Genomic DNA, 24,433 nt, shown 5'->3' on the forward strand with positions numbered 1-24,433 from the left:
ACGCAGAGATTTGTTAAGGAAGTTCCCCACGTCGTCCTCGCGTGTGGGTACGTCTCCCTCTCAATTTCAAATGAAATTGAGAACTTTGATTATCAATTATTGCCGAATCCGTTGATACAAGGTTTTGATACAAAGACAGAATTTCTAATCTCCAAGAACCTCTTCTTGTATAAACCTTCACTTGATCTGAGCTTGATCAAGATTTTCCTGCACAAAGTTGCAAACAATTCACCGGTTCCACGACCTGCTTGCGAAATCCCCCGATCTCCAAACGCAACGCTGCGGCTGAATCTGTTCTGCAAATGTGACTCCCAAACCCTCAAGAACACACCAGTTCTTGAAGGACAAACCAGTAGGTTTTTCCTAGAAACCCCCTTCAATCTTCTACCCAGCTAGATCCTCGATCGTTCCACTGCAACCCACAGCTAGATCCTTGATCACACCACTGAACGTTATCTCAATGCTTCTTTAATCCAAAGAACAAGAATTGTTATGTGTAAATGTTCTTGAAAGAAGAGTGATTGAGAAGATGAAGAAGATGAAGTCTCTTTCAGGTTTCTATGTGCTCACTGACAATTGCTCCAACACTACTTTGATCTTGTGTTCAATTGTCTTTTTGCTCAATGAATTCGTGTTTTTGTTTTGCTGTTGAAACCTGTATATATGTGCTGCAAAACAGATTCTGTTATGACTTGAAACAACCTTGTGTATTGATACACAGGAGTGTGCATCGATGCATACTGTAAGTTGCATGAAATTTGGTCAAATTAATTTATCATGTATCGATGCAGGAGTCGTGTGTATCGATGCATGTGATATTTACACTAATCTATATCGATGCTTAATGCTCATGTATTGATGCACAGGCTATCTCAAGTGGTCATGTATCGATGCAGAAGTCGTGTGTATCGATGCACAGAGTTTTTGCTCTTCCATGTATCGATGCATGGCTCGTGTGTATCGATACATACTGAACATAATTTGTTTTGACATTAATCAAGGCTGCATGTATCGATGCACAGATTCATGTATTGATACATACTGTTGCAAAATGCATTTTAATAGTTATTTGAAGGAATTTTTCAATGTACATATATATGTGTGGTTATGCAACAATAGAGTGGGATGAATCACAAAGTAAAAACACAATTATATCATGTAATGCAATGCACAACCAATTTGGATGATGTTCACACAATTTGCTATCATTAAAAGTTAATTCAAGTTAAAGAATTCTTTCACAAACTCCCCCTTTTTGATGATGGCAAATTCTTGGCAAGATGTGTGATACTCCCCCTGAGTTTGTGCATATCTGCATTTTCTCCCCCTTTGTCAACATCAAAAAGAGGAAGAACTATAGTTATCAAGTAGAAAGTGAAGCAGGGCATGGCAAAAAGGATAATACGCTATCAATCACACAGAAAGAAGCTGCAAGTTAAAGAATCATTCACAAAGAATCATTCAAAAGGTAAGGGCAATAACAAATAGAGATAAACAGAAACTTAAAAGCATTTAAAGTGTGCAAACGAGTTTAGGAGTTACATAAGCTAGAACAAATAATGTGCAACCAAATGAAATGAAATGCATTGAAATGAAAGGTATGGTGGGTTAATTTGGATTGTGGCCACCGCAGGATTCCTCATCATGTCTGTCGGGGTTTCTGTAGCTTGGCGGAGGTGGAGGAGGAGGCATTGTGTCTGGATTATGTCCCATGAAGGAGTATCGCCTAAACCGATTCTGAACCTCAACGCTTCGAAAGCTGTCCATAATCCCAGGATTTTCACGGCAGTCATCCATAAAGCCGGACATTTCTTTGTAGAACACTTGATGCCATTTGACCAAGTCTTGGTGCCAAGCATGTTGATTGTGATACATCCGTGTGTGCTCATCATGCCAGTCACGATGCTCATTGTGCCATTCAGTTTGTTGAACATGCCAATAGCGTGCTTCTTCGTGGCGTTCTTTGTTGACAAGTTCCATCTGTTGAAGCATGTGAGTGATGTCGGCATTTGGAGTTGAGGCGGAAGTACCACCGGAGAAAGGAGGGGCTGTAGGTTCAGGTACATAGTTGGTAGGAGACCACCTTCGTGGCACCCATTCACCCCAACCAGTGTTGGCCTCAGCTTGTGGTGCATCGGTATCAGCCGCATCCTGCATCTCTTCATCAGGCTGATCTTCAGCAACATGGATGCGTTCCGAAGGGATGTCAAAGTTGTAAATTCTGGTTTTGGATTTTCTTTCAAAGAAGTAGAAGCACTTGCGGTCTTTGTCCCATCGATATCCCATATGCGAAAGAGTGGCAGAGTCAAACTCTTGAGCAACAGACGGGGATAGAAGAGGAACAATAGGGATTGTGACTTTCCAAAACTTTAGAATTTTCATGACTTGAGAGGCATACCCTAGCGCTACAGTTTTGCTGTCTCGCACATAAAATAGACGTTTCACAAAGTAGTTCGCCCAATTTAAGTGAATCTTATTTTGCAGAATGTGGAGAAGTTGTAGGCTAGGCATATCCAACCGAGAGTGGCCACTGTTGGTTGGACGCAGAATGTGAGTAATGATCCAGTGAAGAATACGCGGAGTTTGTTTGATCATACCTGACGTGATGTGTTCGTCCTCACTCAACGGTCTATCAACCTTTAGGATAGAAGTTGTAAATTCCTTCAGGTCAAATTCAGGATCAAAATGCAGGTCATGCCAGGACTTGAAAGCCATCGACGGAAGCGGCATTTGAAACACCGTTTCCCAATTACTGGCTTCAAAGGTATATGTTCTAACTCCGATAGAACACCGGAACATATATCCTGTACCAGTGTGTAAACCAGCATAAAAGGCCCGGATGAAATCCTCATGATAGTCATCTTTTGTAGATAGAAAGGACCCAAGTCTTTGTGCATGTAACAGTTCAACTACTTCATTTAGGTGCAGATGAACAGCATCTGTTTTATCAAAGAGATGGGGTTTTATTACCAACCTGGCCTTGAAGGATTCCTCAAATTCAGCAGCAATGGCAGGATGAAGAATGTCTAAGGCACTTGAAGGAACCTCTGGTGGTTGCTGAGACGTGCCGACTGCTTCCTTTCCCTTTCCTTTACCTTTGGCTCTGGCTGGAATGGTGCGTGGAGGCATGGTGATATGAGATTTAGGGTTTTACCAAGTTTGTGAGAGAGAGAAGATGAGAGGATTAGGGTTAGCCACTGGTTTAGGGGTTTTTGAGGACTGATGAGATGAAGTAATGAGATAGGAGATGATATGATTGGTTGATGTGTCGATGCATGAGAGAGAAAAAAATGCATTTAATTCAGATGACAGCAGTAAGTATCGATGCAGAGAGTTATGTGTCGATGCCAAGTATTTGAAAATTGTCATTGTATCGATACATACGATGGATGCGTCGATGCCAAGGGTTTGCAATTGCCTTGTGTATCGATACATGCGATAGATGCATCGATGCATACTGAAGCAGTTTTTCAAAAAATTGAATTTCAGAGTATGTGTATCGATGCAGGCTTCGTAGGTGTCGATACGTACTGATGCTGAACTGGTTTTTAATGGATTTTAATGCAGTATGATTATGCAGTTGCACTATGTCATGATAATTTTGCTCAAAAATCAGAGTGTTAATGAGCATACATTATAGACAGGAAGTATATTCAAGCAAACTTTATATCAACTAGAGTAAGCACATTTGATCTAACAAACACAATCACTAATCAATAAGAAAATTGTAGAAAGGATTGATATTACCTCTGTTGGAGAGATCTTGTGAAGGATGATTGACATCTAAAACAGTGCTTGGCACACACGGTGAGGCATGATATAATTAAGATGTAATATGCTTATGACATCAACTGAGATAGATCTAAGATTCCTAATTCACGACGTATGTTGAAGAAAGATTCCGTTGCCAATGGTTTAGTGAAAATATCAGCAAGCTGATTTTTGGAATCAACGTGCTCAAAGACAACGTCTTCTTTTTCAACATGATCGCGAAGGAAATGATGTCTAATCTCTATGTGTTTAGTGCGTGAGTGTAAAACAGGGTTTTTAGTAAGGTTTATGGCACTAGTGTTGTCACATTTAATAGGAATACGTTTTAGTTGAATGTTGAAGTCTTGTAGTTGCTGCTTAAGCCATAAAATCTGAGCGCAACAACTACCGGCTGCAACGTATTCAGCCTCAGCAGTTGACAAAGCCACAGAAACTTGCTTTTTGCTGTGCCAACTGACTAAGGAGTTTGAAAAAAAGTGACACGTACCACTTGTACTTTTCCTATCTGATTTGCAGCCAGCGAAATCAGAATCGGAGTACCCTACTAGGCTACAATCACTTCCTTTAGAATACCAAAGCCCATATTTAGATGTTCCATGAAGGTATCTAAATATGCGCTTCACCGCTTTTAGGTGCGATTCTTTAGGATTTGATTGATAGCGTGCACACATGCAAACACTAAACATGATGTCCGGTCTAGAAGCAGAAAGATACAAGAGAGATCCGATCATACCTCTGAATCTTTTGACATCTACACACTTACCGTGCTCATCCTTTTCTAGATTTCCGTTGGTAGGCATTGGAGTGTCGATTGATTTTGAGTCATTCATTCCAAAGCGCTTGAGTAGTTCTCTGCAGTATTTTGTTTGACATACTGCAGTACCTTCCTCAAGTTGCTTTATTTGCAGTCCTAGGAAGTAGTTTAGCTCCCCCATTAGACTCATCTCAAATTCACCCTGCATAACCTTAGAAAATTCTTCGACCAAGTGTATGTTAGTTGAACCAAATATGATGTCGTCGACATAAACTTGAACTAAAAGAATGTGCTTTCCTTTGTGCTTAATAAAGAGAGTATTGTCCACTTTACCTCTTGAATATCCATGATCAATTAGGAATTTGCTAAGCCTTTCATACCAAACCCGAGGGGCTTGTTTAAGACCATACAAAGCTCTTTTTAACTTGAAAACATGATCTGGATTTTCAGCATTTTCAAAACCGGGAGGTTGTGAAACATATACTTCTTCATTTATGACACCATTAAGAAAGGCACTCTTTACGTCCATTTGGTAAAGCTTAAAATCCTTAGAACACGCATAGGCGAGCAAAAGACGTATAGCTTCGAGGCGAGCAACTGGAGCATAAGTTTCCTCATAGTCTATGCCCTCCTCTTGGTTATATCCTTGTGCTACTAACCGTGCCTTGTTCCTAGTAATCACTCCGTTTTCATCAAGTTTGTTTCTAAAAACCCACTTAGTGCCTATGATATGATGATCTCGCGGACGAGTGACAAGTTCCCAAACGTCATTTCTTTTAAATTGATTAAGCTCTTCTTGCATGGCCATTAGCCAAAACTCATCAATCAAGGCATCTTTGGTATTTTTAGGCTCTACTTGTGAAACAAACGCGAAGTGAGAACAAAAGTTACTTATCTTAGACCGGGTCATTACTCCCTTTGAAATGTCTCCCAAAATGTTGTCAATGGGATGGTCTTTTGAGGATCTCCAAGCTATTGGAAGATCATTCACTTCAGCTGTCTTTTCTTCCTCAATTTCTTCATGACTTGTATCTTCCTCCTTCTCATGGGCAGCTGTTTTGGACTGATCAATTTCCTCAACAGCTTCCTTGAGTATGTCTTCTGTAGATACACCTGCGTCATCAAAAGAAATACCTTTTCCGACATTTTTCGGATAAGACTCATCAAACGAAACATGAACCGACTCTTCAACGGTAAGTAAACGCTTATTATACACTCTATATGCTTTGCTTGACATTGAGTAACCAAGAAAAATACCTTCATCCGCTTTTGCATCAAACTTCCCAATGTTTTCCTTACCGTTATTCAAAACAAAACATTTACAACCGAATACGTGAAGATGTGACAAGTTTGGTTTTCTTCCTTTCAAAAGTTCATAAGGAGTTTTGTTCAAAATAGGGCGAATTAAGATTCTGTTTAGGACATAACAGGCTGTGCTAACAGCATCAGCCCAAAAGTATTTTGGTAATCCACCCTCATTAAGCATTGTTCTTGCCAACTCCTCTAGAACACGATTTTTACGCTCCACAACGCCATTTTGTTGTGGAGTGCGAGGAGCTGAAAAGTTATGCTCAATGCCATACTTGTCACAAAACTTCTCAAAGTGATAATTTTGAAACTCACCACCATGATCGCTACGAATTGTAACTATTTTGGAATTCATTTTGTTTTGGGACAGATTTGCAAAATTTTTAAAAGCAGAAAAAGTTTCATCTTTGCTATGAAGGAATATAGTCCAAGTGAATCTAGAGTAGTCATCAACTATTACAAAGCCATAGTAGTTTCCACCTAGGCTCTTTGTCCTGGAAGGTCCAAAGAGGTCCATATGGAGAAGCTCAAGGGGTCGTGAAGTTGAAATTACCTTTTTAGATTTAAAAGACACCCTTGTTTGCTTTCCCATTTGGCACGCGTCACATAGGTGGTCTTTTGAAAATTTTATTTTTGGTAGACCAACTACTAGATCCTTGGATACAACCTTGTTTAGCAAATCGAAATTAACATGAGCTAAACGTCTATGCCAAAGCCAAGAATCATCATTCAAGGTGACTAGACATTTAGTATTTGTTAACGGTACATCAAACAAGTCAAGCATATAGATGTTGTTTACTCTTACACCCTTAAACACAATGTTTTGTTCAGCATGTTCAATTATGCAGCACGTTTTTGAAAACGAAACTTTATAGCCCATGTCGCATAGTTGACTTATGCTCAACAAGTTGTGTTTAAGTCCCTCAACTAAATGGACATTTGAAATAGTAGTGGTGGAGGGATTACCTACACTACCTTTGCCGAGTATGGCTCCTTTGTTGTTGTCTCCATAAGTAACATATCCCTTCTTCTTTGCCTTGAAGTCTATAAAAAGCGATATGTCACCGGTCATGTGCCTTGAGCAGCCGCTGTCAAGAAACCACTTTCTATCCGCGGAGGCAAGGCACTCATCCTACAACATCAAAAGAGAGAAGTTGGTCCCCAATTTTCATTGGGTCCAAGAGGGTAAGTGTTAACATGGTTGCCTTTTGGCTTCCATTGATAGATACCTTTAGGGACTAGAAATCTTCTAAATTTGCATTTCTCAATGGTATGGCCAGCATGGCAACAATAATGACATAAACGATGATGATATGTTTGTTGTTTCTTGTTCATTGAATCCTTTAAAATAAAAGAGTATTTTGCATATGGAGGATTCAATGACTTCTTAAACAACTTGGAGTCAACGGCATAAGTAATTTTAGGTTGTAGCGCTTTCTCTAGTTTGACCTTAAGAGTGTTTACCTCTTTTTGCCAAACATAACAAGCGTCACAATACCTAACTTTACTACATCCGTCAATGTCAATAGTTTTTGAATTTTCTGCAATACTAGTTTTCAATGCTTCTAAATCAATTTCAGCTTTGTTTACTTTACCTTCCAAAAAAGAGAAGATATGTTTGTCGGAAGCTAATCGTTTAAAAGCATCTACAGCTTCGTTGTGCAGTTTTTCAAAAGCTATTTTTAATTCCGAAAAAGACATAGAGGAGAAGTTATTGAAGTAGGCTTGTTTTACCTTTTTGTCATTGTCTTTCTTCTTGTGGTAGGACTGATTTTTTGTGTGAGCCATAAGGCACAGATTTGCAGCTTCATCATCATCACTTGAGCTTTGTGTGCTTGATGAATCACTATCACTTTCCCATGCAATATACGCTCTCCTTTGCTTGCTGTACCCTTTTGGTGAGTCTTTTCTTTGGTCCTTATACTTCATAGGGCAGTCCGTTTTAAAGTGTCCGGATTTACCACAATTAAAGCATGATCCTCTTCCTCTACTTTTCTTGTTTTCTTCTTGTTTCGAATTTGTGGATTGTCTTCGAAACTTCATGAGATTTTTGTCGGAATGCTTGACTCCATTCTTTCGAATGAATCTATTGTATCTCCTTACAAACAGTCCCATTTCCTCATCATCCGTGTCTTTGTCACTACTTGAATCATTGTCGCTTTGCTCTTTTCGTGAGGACTTAGAGCTAGAAGCCACAAGAGCTATTGGCTTCTTCTCTCCCTCTTTGTCTCTTTTCTTTTCCTTCTCTTTCTTACTTTTATTCTCATATTTTTCAAGACTTTCCAAAGCTTGCTGATGTTCTTCCAGCTTTCCAAACAGTGTTGTAATCGTAAGTCTTGTAAGATCATTGGCTTCCTTGATTGCTGTAACTTTAGGTTGCCACTCCCTGCTAAGACACCTGAGAATTTTATTAGTAGCAATTTCATTGGAAATAGGTTTTCCAAGAGCATTCAATCGGTTAGTTAGATGGGTGAATCTCTTTTGCATGTCGGAGATTGATTCTCCTTGTTTCATGCGAAAGAGCTCAAATTCTTGATTGAGTGTATTAATGCGGGACTGTTTTACTTCAGTAGTGCCCTCATGAGCAATTTCTAAAGCGTCCCACATTTCTTTAGCTGTCGTGCAATGTGATACTCGATAATATTCATCAACACCAAGTGCTGAAATTAACATGTTTCGAGCTCTCCAATCACACGACCACTTTTTCTCATCTTTCTCATTCCAATCATCTTCTGGTTTAGGTACTATGGCGCCAGCCGCATTGGTCATTGTAATTTGAAACGGACCGTTTTCAATGGCAGCCCATACTAACCTATCCACAGAATTTATATGAACTCGCATGCAGTCTTTCCAGTAGCCATAATTTTCACCGTTGAAAATAGGCGCTCTATTATACGCCCCCTTTGGTTCAGAATCCATACTGTTACAGGCAGCCACAGAGCACCAGCGAACCGGCGCTCTGATACCACTTGTTAGACGGTGTGGCTAGTGATCGAGAGGGGGGGTGAATAGATCACCTCTTAAAAATTAACGGATTTAACGTTTAATCAGAGTTTTCAAAAGCAGCGGAAAAAGCAGTCCTGAATCGACTTCCGTCTATTCTGAACTGCTACTAGAAAGCCGGACACGCAAGTGCAGTTGCTGGATTTTAATGGGAATGACAGAAATAATACACACAGAATATTAACAGATTGAATGCGCTTATCCTCAAATACTATTTCCAATGAACACAATCAAGTTAACCGTTTTGTCAAACAGTTGGTGTGTGAATGTTTGATGATGAACAGCAATGGTGTATGACTAAAGATTTTGTTATCACTGCTGTCCAGAAATATAATCAATCACCACACACTAACAGAATTTGCAAAACAGTATTTGAAACGTAAAGAAGATTAAGGTAAAAGTAAGATACGCAGAGATTTGTTAAGGAAGTTCCCCACGTCGTCCTCGCGTGTGGGTACGTCTCCCTCTCAATTTCAAATGAAATTGAGAACTTTGATTATCAATTATTGCCGAATCCGTTGATACAAGGTTTTGATACAAAGACAGAATTTCTAATCTCCAAGAACCTCTTCTTGTATAAACCTTCACTTGATCTGAGCTTGATCAAGATTTTCCTGCACAAAGTTGCAAACAATTCACCGGTTCCACGACCTGCTTGCGAAATCCCCCGATCTCCAAACGCAACGCTGCGGCTGAATCTGTTCTGCAAATGTGACTCCCAAACCCTCAAGAACACACCAGTTCTTGAAGGACAAACCAGTAGGTTTTTCCTAGAAACCCCCTTCAATCTTCTACCCAGCTAGATCCTCGATCGTTCCACTGCAACCCACAGCTAGATCCTTGATCACACCACTGAACGTTATCTCAATGCTTCTTTAATCCAAAGAACAAGAATTGTTATGTGTAAATGTTCTTGAAAGAAGAGTGATTGAGAAGATGAAGAAGATGAAGTCTCTTTCAGGTTTCTATGTGCTCACTGACAATTGCTCCAACACTACTTTGATCTTGTGTTCAATTGTCTTTTTGCTCAATGAATTCGTGTTTTTGTTTTGCTGTTGAAACCTGTATATATGTGCTGCAAAACAGATTCTGTTATGACTTGAAACAACCTTGTGTATTGATACACAGGAGTGTGCATCGATGCATACTGTAAGTTGCATGAAATTTGGTCAAATTAATTTATCATGTATCGATGCAGGAGTCGTGTGTATCGATGCATGTGATATTTACACTAATCTGTATCGATGCTTAATGCTCATGTATTGATGCACAGGCTATCTCAAGTGGTCATGTATCGATGCAGAAGTCGTGTGTATCGATGCACAGAGTTTTTGCTCTTCCATGTATCGATGCATGGCTCGTGTGTATCGATACATACTGAACATAATTTGTTTTGACATTAATCAAGGCTGCATGTATCGATGCACAGATTCATGTATTGATACATACTGTTGCAAAATGCATTTTAATAGTTATTTGAAGGAATTTTTCAATGTACATATATATGTGTGGTTATGCAACAATAGAGTGGGATGAATCACAAAGTAAAAACACAATTATATCATGTAATGCAATGCACAACCAATTTGGATGATGTTCACACAATTTGCTATCATTAAAAGTTAATTCAAGTTAAAGAATTCTTTCACAAAAGAAATCGATGTACCTAAGGATGTTGGTGGTCTTCTTGGGTCTTTTTCTAACAAGACCAACAAAGTTGGTTCAAATTCGTTTGGAAATGTTAAGAGTAATATAACATGGTGGAACCTTTTAGGGGTGCATCTGTCACCAAGAAGATAATGATATCCAATTTGAATCCTGAAAAGATAAGGAAGATAGAAGTTGCAATTACAAAACTAATGGAATGAAGTGATTCAAGTGATTTGGAGTCAAATGTGGACTACTTGGATTTACTTTTGATATAAGAAGATGAAGTTTGGAGCCTTCTTCCTGAAGATTGAAGGTTGGTGATTCCAGGTGTTCTTGTTGCTTAGTTTTTTTTGCCCTTGTATTTGGGAATGTTTTTGTTTCCTTATCCTATATTTCTAATGGATTGATAAGCCTTTATAACCTTGTTTCTAATAATTATCACAATTATCTAGCATTGTGTTCAACATCTAAACTATTGGTGTGTTTTTGGCTACCCTTGCATCTATGTGTTAACATACTAATCTCTGGGATGACTGGATGATCTTGCCGAGGAATACCTTTGTCAAATTATGGCAAAATGAGGAATAATTGTATGTATGGGGTAGTTTGTCTAACTACTAACTTTGTTGATCTCTTATGTGTTTAGTACTGATTGGTCTGTGTGGTACTAATTGATTTTCTGGGTATACATTTGCTGAAGCATCTGGCCTGGCATCTGACCATCATCTGATGTGTGTGCTGAATTTTTATGTGTGTGTTAGTAGTAGCTTCTAATCTCTATTTACTGACTACTAACCATGTGTACATGCATGACTAACTTATCTTGAATGATTGCATGTCTATTTTTATGGAGCATTATGTGTATCAAACTCATGGTATTATGTGTGTAATTACCTCATAGTTTATGAATTATGTTATAGTTTGTGTTGCTTTTGTTGCTGCTATTGTATGCTCTAATGAATATTCTTCTGCTAATGTTGTTGTTGGTCTAAGTATACCCCTGAGACTTAGCTATTTTGGGCTTGAAAAGTTGTTTTGCCAAAATTTGCCAAATGGGGGGTGTAGCGGTAAATTCATGACCATTAAGCTATGGATAAACTTAACGTCAATAAAACCAGAGTCGTCACCGCGCTTTTATTGTTTCCAAAGGAAAAGAGAAAGGTACTAACTAAATCCAAAGATAAGAAGTTTTCAAATCAAAACTAATAAAATTCCAGAGATTACAGGTAAGGGGGTTGGTTACACAGAGGGAAGGTGTTAGCACCCAAAGTGTCCTAGGTACTCCTCTGGAGGCAATCACAAACCCAGTTGGGGAAACCAACAAAACTCGGCTGATGATGCTGAAATGTTGTTGGAGAGGATACAGAGCTCACGCCAACTGCTTGGGGAAAACCAACAATGCTTCGCATTTAGGGCTTACCGTTTTCAGACCGCTGTTGATATTCCTCAAATGAAATCAATTGCTCTTAAAGTAAATGCTTTTTATTATTTAAGAAAATATGATTATGATTTAAAATTTAATTTCAAAATGATCATCATAAAATTTTAATCTATTTGGCTGAAAGATAAATAAGAGTATAAGCAAATTGGATAAAAAGCTCAACTTTATTTAATAGGATGGTAGTTTGTAAATGACAAGACTCCATAGATCTTTTACAAAAGTTGAAAAATGGCTACATTGAATACAATGATCACTAATCCTTCTACCGACTTTGATATCCACTGTGCTCTTGGCTTCAGTTGAAGATAACGAATCAGAACCAAAGGTCATGCTCAAGAATGTCTTCAAGACTGAGGATCAACGGGATGCAGTTACTTGCCATAAACCCTAATTTTTGCATAAATTGCCCCAAGGTGGAGTACTCAATTTATCGGGATAATATTTTTTGTTTTATGTCTCTAACTTTTGCCCGGATCGCCCTTTCGGGTTTTCAATCCACCGAGACGCTCATTTTTGCCTAAGCCGCCATTTATGGTTTTCAACTTAGCGAGTTATTCTTTTCTTTTTAGGCGAAGTATTTCTTGACTGCATCGGCGTTCACAGGATGAGTGAACTCTTCACCATCCATAATTGTAAGAATCAAAGCACCGCCTGAAAAGGCTCTCTTAACAACATATGGGACTTCATAATTAGGAGTCCATTTGCCCCTAGAGTCTGGTTTGAAAGATAAAATCTTCTTGAGCACAAGGTCACCTTCTCTAAACACATGCGACCTGACCTTCTTAACAAATGCTTTCTTCATTCTTTGCTGATATAACTGTCCATGACACATGGCAGTCAATCTCTTCTCTTCAATAAAATTCAGCTGATCATACTTGGTCTGACACCATTCAGCTTCCGTCAACTTGGCTTCCATCAAGACACGCAACGATGGGATCTCAACTTCTACCGGGAGCACAACTTTCATGCCATAAACAAGTGAGAAAGGGGTTGCCCCTGTTGAAGTGTGGATGAATGTACGATACCCGTACAAAGAAAATGGGAGCATCTCATGCCAATCCTTGTATGTCACAACCATCTTCTGAATAATCTTCTTGATGTTCTTGTTTGTAGCTTCAACAACCCCATTCATCTTGGGTTTGTAGGGAGAAGAATTATGATGTGCAATCTTGAAGTCTTTGCAAAGAGCTTCCACCATATTATTGTTCAAGTTTGATCCATTATCAGTAATGATCTTACTTGGCACACCATAACGGCATATAATCTGATTTTTTATAAACCTTACAATAACTTGATTGGTTACATTCGCATACGATGCCGCTTCAACCCACTTTGTGAAGTAGTCAATAGCCACCAAAATTAAACAATGTACATTCAAAGCTTTGAGCTCAATCATGCCAATCATATCAATTACCCACATGGAGAAGGGCCATGGAGAGGAAATGGCGTTCAATAGTGTCGGGGGAACATGAATCTTATCTGCATAAATTTGACACTTATGTCATTTCTTCACAAACTTTCCAGAGTTAGATTCCATAGTAAACCAATAGTAACCTTCTCTCAACATCTTCTTAGCCATAGAATGTCCATTGGAATAAGTACCAAAGGAACCTTCATGGACTTCAGTCATAAATAAGTCTGCTTCGTGTCTATCCACACATCTGAGCAAAACCATATCGAAGTTTCTCTTGTAAAGCACATCACTATTCAGGTAAAACTTGCCAGCTAATCTCCTCAAAGTCTTATTATCTTTTAGAGATGCCCCATACGGGTATGAAATTCTGGTATCAGATATGAGATGTCGAAGGTAATGTCACGACACTAATATCTGAACAATATAAATAGGATAAAAGATAAATAACAGTAGTACAGGTGACACAAGCAATTGTTAACCCAGTTCGGTGCAAACTCACCTACGTCTGGGGGCTACCAAGCCAGGAAGGAAATCCACTAAACATAATTAGTTCAAAGACTCTCAGTAAACACCTTCAAGTTATAGTCTTTTCACATAATCTCTACCCGTGTGACTTCTATCTAAGAACTCTTAGATATGAGATCCTACGCACTCCCCCTCAATCACAACAGTGATGTAAGAACAAATATTACAATGAAAGAAGACACTCTTCAAGAACACATACTTGATCTTGCTTAAAAGCTTCAACCAAGTAAACACACACTCATGCTTCAAATCTTAGAGTGGACAAATTGCAACTCAAAAGTCAGTCCAATTCAATCATCTATGGATGAATGAATGGCTCACAATACACACGACCACACAAGACTAAAACCCTTATTCTCTTTCAATATTTCGTTCGTTATTTCTTGTGTATTAAAACCAAGTTTTCCATGCCCTTTATATAGAAGTGTTTGGATGGGCTTGGACATCATAAAACCCTAAAACTATTTTCCATTCGCATCTTCTTATGACAACTGATTATATCTTGTTGGAAAATAAGTCAATCTGGTTTTAATTACTGATTGAATAGTGCGTTCAATCATCTTATCAATCACACATTGATTAGCATAAAAAGCGCAATCACACAATACATAACATTCAGACTAAATGTTCTGTAAACAGATGTCTTGACATCGGGTCTGACATCTCAGCAAAATCCTGCACATCCACATTTTAAACACCCTGCAGGAACCTGTTATCTTATGTCAAGACAACACTTGTGATAACTTGTGAACACTCTAGGTTTTACCAAAATTGATGCCAACACATAGAACCAACAAGCTCCCCCTTTGGCAAATTTTGGCTAAAACATACATCAGACCATTTGTTTCACAAGAGTATAATCACAATATCAGTTTTAGCAGCAGAAGTAATAAAATACACATTACTAGCTAAGATAGTAACTAGTAAACACATATTAAACACATGCATTTGTGCTCCTCCTCCCCCTTAGTATGCTCAACACAGACATCACCTTCAACATCATCTGCTCAATACACACATCACCTTCAACATCACCTGTACTAAACAGATTATCTCCAACATACATCATCTTCATCATCTGTCATCTGTTTATAGCATAGCTACTTTAGCTACTTCTCCCTCTTTTTTTAGACAAAAGAGACCAAAGAGACCAACGAGACAAAATAAATGTCTATTAGTCAAACAGAATGTCACACGGAATGTTAAAGCAGATTATTAGGTGTTACAGATCCACAAACATACACAGCTTTACAAGCTGAGATAAAAATCCAGAAAAATCAAAAAGAACCAAAAAAATACATCAAGGCATCAGAACATGACTGCCAAAAGAACCACTCGAACATCCATCACAGCACACCATCAGAAGAGTGGGGGACAACTTCAATAAAACTAGTCAGATGAGCTTGCATCTTCATCAGCATCAGAACCAGAACTGCCACTTGTTTCATCTTTAGATTCAGACCTCTCACTAGAGGTTTGGGCATCTGTTTCCTTGTCCTGTCCAACATTATCTCTATCAGCTTTCTCCAAGCTTTCAATCAGAGCCTCCAAAGCTTCTTTCCTGGCTTTAGCTACCCTTATCCTTGTATCCAATTCTCTACAAGTTTCTTTCAGTTCAATAATAAGACCACCTTTTGAGCTTCTTCGCAGCAGATGTCATGACAATGTCTTCGACATGACTTCCTTCAAACAACTTGTAATGAACTGATATAGGAGGTTTTCTTCTACTAGGAAGATCACTTGTGCTCATAATTCCAGGTTGCTGGCTCAAGATAATCCCATAAATCATTGAGGGAAAAGCTATGGGCAACTTCATTGCATTTGTAGAAGCATGTTTGACAATTTGTTCAAACATAAATCTACCATAATCAAACTTCAGCTTGGTTCCAATAGCAAAGATGAACCTTCCAATGGCATTTGAAATTGTAGAGATGTGATTTGTTGGCATCCAATTTGCTGACCCTGTCTTGTGCAGAATAGCATATTTCAGAGTCAACTTCCCAACAGGGAGATGTTTCTTACTAGGCCACTCCTTGACTTGTCTTGCAGTTATTTCCCTACAGACCTCATTGTCTGTGGCTTCCAGTTCACATGCACCTTCTGTTCCTCTTCCTAGAAACTTATTAATCATAGTTGGAGAAAAAGTGATACACTTCCCTCTTACAAACACTTTACAAAACTCCTTGTTGTTTTTATCAGCAATGTCTTCAGGGATGTTGACCACAAATTCTTTCACCATTCCTTCATAACACTGAGATAACCCAGCAACCGTTTTCATTAATCCAACAGTTTTAATAAGGTCCATGACCTCTTTGACCTCCACAGCATCCTTGCCTTTGTAAATATATCAGCTAACTGCATTTCAGTAGCCACAGGCTCCAAGGCTACAATTTTATCTTCCACTAGTTCTCTAATAAAATGATGACGAATATCAATATGTTTTGTCCTGCTATGCTGAATAGGATTCTTAGAAATATTTATAGCACTCAGGTTGTCACAGTACAATGTCATGACATCTTGCGTGACATTGTATTCAGTCAGCATCTGTTTTATCCAAACCAGTTGAGAACAACTACTTCCAGCTGCTATATACTCTGATTCAGTAGTGGACAGAGACACACAATTTTGTTTCTTACTACACCATGATATTAAGTTGTACCCCAAGAAGAAGCATCCTCCTAATGTTCTTTTCCTATCATCATCACTTCCAGCCCAGTCAGCATCACAGTATACAGTCAGCACAGATCCAGATCCATGAGTGTACAACATCCCATAGTCACTGGTGCCATTGACATATTTAAATATCCTTTTCACTTGGTTTATGTGACTGACTTTTGGTTCAGCTTGATATCTAGCACAAACACCTACAGCAAAAGCAATGTCAGGTCTGCTTGCTGTGAGATATAGCAAACTCCCTATCATGCTTCTGTAGAGACTTTGATCTACACTAACACCATTTTCATCTTTAGAAACTTTCAGATGAGTAGGAGCAGGTGTCCTTTTATGACTTGCATTCTCCATGCCAAACTTCTTAACAATGTTTTTGGCATATTTTCTTTGAGATAGAAAGATAGAATCTTCCATCTGCTTGACTTGTAGCCCAAAAAAATAGGTTAGCTCTCCAACAAGGCTCATTTCAAATTCAGACTGCATTTGTTTAACAAAAAGTATTGTTTAAAAATACTTTTAAGTTTCCAAAAATTATGAAATTTTTTCTCCAAGATCCTTTAACCTTGTTTGACCTATGAAAAACTCACTGGGAAGACAGAGACTCTAGGGGATAAAGGGTTGTGCATAGGTCAGGCTATGACTTCAAAACAACTGGGGGACTCAAGGGATTCCATGAAAATAAATCAATGGAAAGATTCAGCCGGGGAATAAAAGGAACACCTGCAAGGGAAATGAGTAGATCAGAACAAAGCTGAGATACTCGAGCCAAGCAGGAAACATCGATTTCACTGAGGAAATGCACACTCACACTCAACTGAGGAACAAATGAAAAAATCTTCAACACAGGAGGAGCAGAAATCTATTATCCATTACCGATTACTGGGTCAGGGGATAACAAAATCTGATAGGGAGGACATTTGTTACCGGTTAGGGTAAACATATCAAGGATGACTCACTGAGGGAAACCAGGAGGTGTATTCATTATCGATTACTGGGTAAGAATAAAATGTTGGGAAAAAGCCAAAATAGGATTTACAACTACCGGTTACTGGGCAGAAGACCAAAGAGAGAATATTCGTCACTGGTTAAAGTGAACATATCAAGGATATACTCAAAGGAAAGAAAATTTGTCATCGGTTAAGATGAACATATCAAGGATAGACTTGCCTAGGGAAATTAGGACGCATATCCGTCACCGGTTAGGATGAATATATCAAGGATAAACCGTCAAACAAAGTAGGAATTACATCTATCGTATACTGGATAGAATACCAACAAGAGAATATTTGTCATCGATTAGGATGAACATATCAAGGATAGACTCAGAGGGGAGAAATAGGAATTGCATCTATCGAATACTTGATAGAATACCACAAAGAGGATACCCGTCACCGGTTAGGCTGAACATATCAAGGATGAACTCTACAAAGGGGAAAAAGTAGGATTTACAACTATCGGTTACTAGGCAGAAGACCGCAAGGAGAAGGAAACTCGTCATCGGTTAGGATGAACATATCAAGGATTAACTCTCTGGGGAAGAAATAGGGATTACAACTACCTTTTTACTGGGTAGAATACCGCAAAGAGAATATCTGTCATATGTTAGGATTAACATATCAAGGATAAACTCAACCAAGGGAAGAAAATATCCGTCATCGGTTAAGATGAACATATCAAGGATATACTTCCTAGGAGACGTGAAAACGAATCCGCTGGGGAGAAAAAGTTGCTCTTTCCGGGTATTAGGCAAAAACAGAAAGAAAAAAACTTGCAAACTGAGAAGAATATTACCGGTTACTGGGTAATAGACTCTCAAGGGACCAAAAGCATCTATCTAGGTAAGATCTATAAAGAAACGGTCAATCAAAGACTCAACCCAATGAGGATATAACTCAAGGGGAGTGGTTCCATCCAGATAATCTATTTTGGGGAGGAAACTGAAATAATGATCTTCCACGAGGGATTAACTCATTGGGGAAAGAGAAAGGTTAAAGTCTTTCTACTTAGTGGGCTGACACTCTACAATTAAAAGAGGACAGACACATCAAATCTGTATGGGGGAAAAAGTATACCACCATAGCAAAGGATCAAAATAACAATGAATCACAAAATGTAATAATGCAATAATGAAAGTTATATGAGTGTATACGTATATGTATATGTATATATGATGATTATGCTGACAAAACAATCACAAAGGATATAAATATCACTGATTGAATCATCGATACAATTCCTAGCCAATCCTTAGAAGGGAAACAACTGCTGGAGAAAAGATCAACCATCTCGAAGGTTCGACCCTAACTGGGGAAGAAAGGAGAGGATCCGCTGAGGAAACTGCTATCAACTCCGCGGGGAATTTTAGGTCAACACCATATCAAATGGGAGACAACCCTGCAGGGGAGATAATCACAATAGCTGCTCAAAATTAGGGCTAACACCGACGACTTGCAGAGAAGCAAAATTCTGCCGAAGTCAAGCAAACTGTCGAAATAACATGCCTACAATTCAAGGGAGGCCAATAAACTCGGTTGCTGAAAAGGTGTGGGGGATGAAATAGGAGTCACGCCCACTGCTTGGGTTGAACCAACAAAGCTTCACATTTAGGGCTTACTGCTTCTCGAACCGCTGTTGATATTCCTTTAATGAGGTCAATTGTTTTTAAGATCACTGCTTTTATATATTTAAGAAAATATGGTTTTGATTTAAAATTTAATTTCAAAAATGATCACAATAAAATTATATTCTATTTAGCTGAATAAATAAAGTAGAAATAATTGGATAAAAGCTCAACTTTATTTAATAGGATGGTAGTCTGTAAATGACAAGACTCCATAGATCTTTACAAAAGTTGAAAATGGTAATTTTCATGGAAAAGAGCTACATTGAATACAATGATCACTAATCCTTCTACCCACTTTTGATATCCACTATGCTCTCGGCATCGGCTGTAGATGATGAATTAGAATTGACCGACTTACTTAAGAGTGTCTTCAAAATTGAAGATCTGCAGGATGTAGTTACTTGCCATAATCCCTATGGAATGTCAATTAGAATAAATTTTCGGATTTACAGACAAACCAGTTGAACTAATCCTCAAATGTACATAAAATTAACGGACATAAATTTTCAAGATCGATCTTGCTGACGTCAATTTTATTCAAGGGCGGCCCAATTATATTGGAGGCCCCGTTCTAATTACAAAAATGGACCCAATTTTTTAAAAAAATATAATTATAATAATTTAAAAATATATATCAAAAATATATTTATATATAAATTAAAAATAAATTTAATTATAATTATTGAGTTTTGATTAATCTTGATTTTTGTATGTATTGAATTTTTATCATAACATTTCTTTCGATTATTTAGTTTTTTTAATAATATTTTATTTATTTTTATTAATATTTATGAAAAAAAATAAAAATTTCAAAAATTTGGGCCCTTTAATATTTGGGGCCATGTGATGCAGCACATGCTGCACATGCACAGGGCCAACCCTGATTTTATTAATCTACAATTCGCGTAGTTTAACCTAGCGTGCTCGTTTTAATTTTTCGACTACTTTTTTCGGTCGCATTTTGTTCAGTCTGAGCCTTTTAACCGGTCAAATTTTATTTCAAAATTGGTTCAAACGCTGTATATTTTCGAGAGGTTTATTTCGCACTGATCATTTCGGTGCAATCCATTTAATTTATTGAACACTTTTGCGCAAGATTTTTATTTATTTTGAGTCCTTTTATTTTTGTTTTTTTGTCAAAAATATTTGAAATAATTAAATATAATTAATAGTGTGTTTATTTTAATTTTATTTTATTTGTATTTAAGTGTTGAATTTTATTTTAGTTTTAACTAATTTATTTAAATTCTTTCTCTAAAATAAACATTAAGGGTATTCTTGACATTTATTAAATTAGTAACCCTAATATAAATATTAGCATTGCCCTTGAGAGAAGGGACTGAACCAATTCTAGCTCACTAGCGGCGCCTACATTACCGTTGGTCATCTCTCAGCTTACATTTTGGATAAGAAAAAGTGGAAAAAAAATTGGGAGAGGAAATGATCCTTTGGCTCTTAGTGATGTTCAGTAGCCCAAAAACCTCATTCATATAATCCATTTTTTCTGTTCATATTTCTAAGAAACTCTCATCTTGTTTCACCATTTCCACTAACACATAATATTCTTCATTTCAACAATACACACCAAATTTCTTCATTCAAATACCTCATAACTTCATCTCATCAACCGTCGCCACAAAATCATTTTTGGGTATTCTTTTTTGTTTCCTTCTTAAATTTTTGAAACTTTTCTTTCTTTTATTATTTTTTATTCTTATCATTTATTCTTTTTTATTTTTCTTTCTGAAAGGACTTATCATATTTTTTCATGATATCCCCAGAATCTATAGAGGCTTTTGAAAGATTCTTCTTCTCAAGTTTGAGACTCTTTCTTTGAGGAACATTGTTGCTGTTTTTCAAAATAAAATTTTCTTCACTTAAACTTGAAAAATATTTCTTAAGCTTACAGTATGTTTCTGACTCAAATATATGAATCTTTTTCAGATCTTTGTATTTGTCCAGAAGCTTCGATACTTATCGACAACTTCTGATAAACTAGATTCAAGTTCAGAGCGAGAGAGTTCAGCAAATACCTCTTCAGAATTTGACTCAAATTATGATTGAATCGTCTGAGAAGGATCTAATGTGTAAGTCATTAGCGCCACATTAGCCTGCTCTTCCTCAGAATCTATTTCTCATCTATTCTTCGAGTGTCCGTATCTTTTTCCGGTGTTTGGCAAAGGATATGTAGTTGACTATGGATATCCAGAGCATTTCACAATGAAGGTCTAACGCATTTTTCTCAATTTGAAGGGCTGTTGGGTGGCGGAAATGCAGTGTTGACGAAAGTTTGTGTAGTCTGGTTCGCATGTGTTTGGAGTATTTGAAAAGGCAGGAATCACAAATTATTTAGTAACAAGAAGCTAAACCTTGAAAATATGTTTGAGGAAATTAAAGAATTTTCTAGGAGGTAGATGTCCACAAAATGTAATAACATGAAATTTAATGCAGCTCGATGGAGTGTGAATCCAAGGGTCTGCTGGTGGGGTTCGGCAACGTGGTTGTGCCCAACTGGGGTCTGGTTTGCTTCTAAAGTGTATCATATATTTGTTTGTTGGTTGTGTCATTCTTGCAGGTTTTGGTGTTGCTTAAAGGCTATTTGTAGCAAACCGTGGAGAGCAGACAGTGAAATAGCATAAGTGTCAATCTGATCGAAATGTATGCAATGTCCAAGTGGATGTTTTGACAGCAATCATTTGTAGCATTATTCGAGCTAAAGAAAAATATATTCCAAAAATAAATAAATAAAATCATTATAAATAAACTCAGATATAAACAAGAAAATAATCATTTGCGTTACGGAAATTGGGAGAGACTCAATACTAGGAATAGAAAATCAGCAGATTGGAGCAAACAATCATTTGTTGAAAAATCAACGGAGCAATTCAAACTTTTGAAGTCAACAACATGTAATAAATAATATGCAATAATAATATAAATAATAATTGTCTTGAAAATACATTCATCCAAGAGCAACATTCAATTATAAATATCAAAAGTGTATTCCTCATACTCTAAAATAACAAGATATAAAATACACGGCGTATTCCTCATACTCTTAAATATAACTCATGTGTCTAAATGATCTGAAAATTCTATGTTACAACTTCTCTTAACTAAGAATATTTTCTTCTTAACTTTTTTCATTTTTGCCCCACGCAGCTTATAACATGAGAAACTAATACTCTCCAAAACTTGGCTTTTTTCCATAACAAATTTAGCAAAACTAAACTCCTGCTGACCACCCGTAAACTTTGCAAATCTTACCACTTTAAGAGTAGATAGAAAACATTCAGGTACAATCGCAAACTTCGGCGGTTTTTTGGCAGAATATATTGGATACTGATGAGAACAAATAAAAAACATAACATGTTAATATTACATGACAAGGTACAATCAAGAGAATGAAAAAGAAACTCAAATACCTATTATGTTTTAATTTTAACTTTAATAACAAAAACATTAACACAATTTTTACTTTTCATATATTTTAACTAGAAATAATTAAAACAAATTTGTATTTATTTTCAATAACAAAAAATTAACACAAGTTTTACATTTTATATATTTCAACTAGAAATAATTAAAACAAATAGATATTTTATTTTCACTTCTTTTTGTTGTTACACCAAAAGATATTATCTTAGTTTGATTTTGTAAAATTTAAAGATTATATAAATCACGAACCTCTAAAACTAGAGTCTCCAAACACGGTGATTTTAACAGTAAGCATAGCAAGTTTTCAATGGTAACAAAGTAACTGATACACAGATTACTCAGCATTCCAAAAGCAGAAATATCAGGCAAATAATGTTCCATTGGTGCAAGATTCTGGAAAACAAAAAGAAAAATGTGTTTGTGTTAGTTAAAGATTATATAATATGGGAAGTGTTTTGACCACAACAGCTCAACAATTTCTTATTATCAAAAAATCATACCTGAAGTATTAAACCTTTCAAATTATTAATATTGAATAGTTTACGAACAAAAATCTTCAATTCTTGCCCACTCATGTTCACCTTTGAATCATCACTTAGAGAAATGGAAGCCTCGGCAACGTGTGCAGCATCTAGCAAAATGGTCTCAGATGATACATAGCTCCTATAAAAATAATTTGTAACATAGGAAGCACGAATCTCAATTTCAGCATGTGACACATTGGACGAATAATCCCATTGACGGAATATTATAACATTTTCAAGAAGAGGCGCATCGATAGTAACACGCTTTACATCTAACCAAATGCAATCAGATGATATATAGTCTCTAAGAACTGGGAATTTAAGTGTTAACTCTTTGGATTGATTGGAGGAGTAACAAGTAATTTTCATTGGATTTCGGATTGCAACCAAATACAGGGCAGTGAGGGATGAAAGACAAACAAATGACGGAAATTGGATAATAGAATGACCCATAGCCAACTCCAATTTCTCCGGGGACTGGCACTTGAAAATGGGATAGCATGAAATGCTGCATTCATTGATGGAACGGAGAGAAATCACTTTAATTTTTTTATTTGAAACAAGAGATATCAACTGGCCGATAATGTAGGGGTCATATTTCTCTCCAAGAAGAAGATGAAATTTATTGATGTTTGAAGCATTGAGGTGAAGCAGCATCCTGCATACAAAGTTGATAAAAGTAGTTTTGTTTCTCAGATAGATGTTTCCATCATTTAAACATAGTTTTGTGATATATGTCCACATGTATATCCACCTCTGTGATAAAACACTAGTACGAATTGCATCTTTAAACCTAAGAAAAGTAAGAATATGGCCAATGATAAAGTCAGGTAGGTTGCTTATCCTATCTTCTTCACCTTGGCTGCATTTTTGCCTCTTTGAACACTCACTCTCATCTTGTCTGTCACGTGCAGTAACAAAACCACCAGAATCCATTTTTTTTGTAGTAAGTTCCTAAAAAAAAATGTTATCATCTATCATGATTATGGGTATAGAAAGAAAAATAAGAGAGAGAAAAAAACAATTTTATGAGATGTAATTAAGGCAAAATACAAAAAACAAAAAAACAAAAAAAAGATGAAATTGATACTATTCTTTCTGATTCCAGGGAAAAACATTGATATTTTATGAAAAAGCATAGACAATATATAGACAGAAGAAAAACATTTTACAGTGAGTGGCCATGCAGCATGCACAATTAGGTGTAAACCTATGAAGCACAGACACGATCCGTATCCGGTACGACGATAGAGACTGAAGAAGTGCTTTCATTCGGCATGGCTAGAGATTTATTACAATGAGGAGAGGTATT

The 24,433-nt window shown here is 37.1% G+C and overlaps 1 protein-coding gene across 1 annotated transcript in view; it reads right to left on the reverse strand.

Annotated features, from left to right (window-relative positions):
• The window catches only part of LOC127126898 (F-box protein At4g22280), a 39,898-nt gene extending 15,819 nt beyond the window's left edge, over window positions 1–24,079 (reverse strand). The window contains exon 1 of the mRNA XM_051055911.1: window positions 23,767–24,079. Within this exon, the coding sequence (XP_050911868.1) occupies window positions 23,767–24,057 (291 nt within the window). The 5' untranslated portion in view covers window positions 24,058–24,079. The remainder of the gene's footprint in view (window positions 1–23,766) is intronic.
• Between the last annotated feature and the right edge of the window lie 354 nt (window positions 24,080–24,433).

This window comes from Lathyrus oleraceus, chromosome 3 (assembly GCF_024323335.1).
Source record: "Lathyrus oleraceus cultivar Zhongwan6 chromosome 3, CAAS_Psat_ZW6_1.0, whole genome shotgun sequence".
In the NCBI taxonomy this organism is placed as follows: Eukaryota; Viridiplantae; Streptophyta; class Magnoliopsida; order Fabales; family Fabaceae; genus Lathyrus; species Lathyrus oleraceus.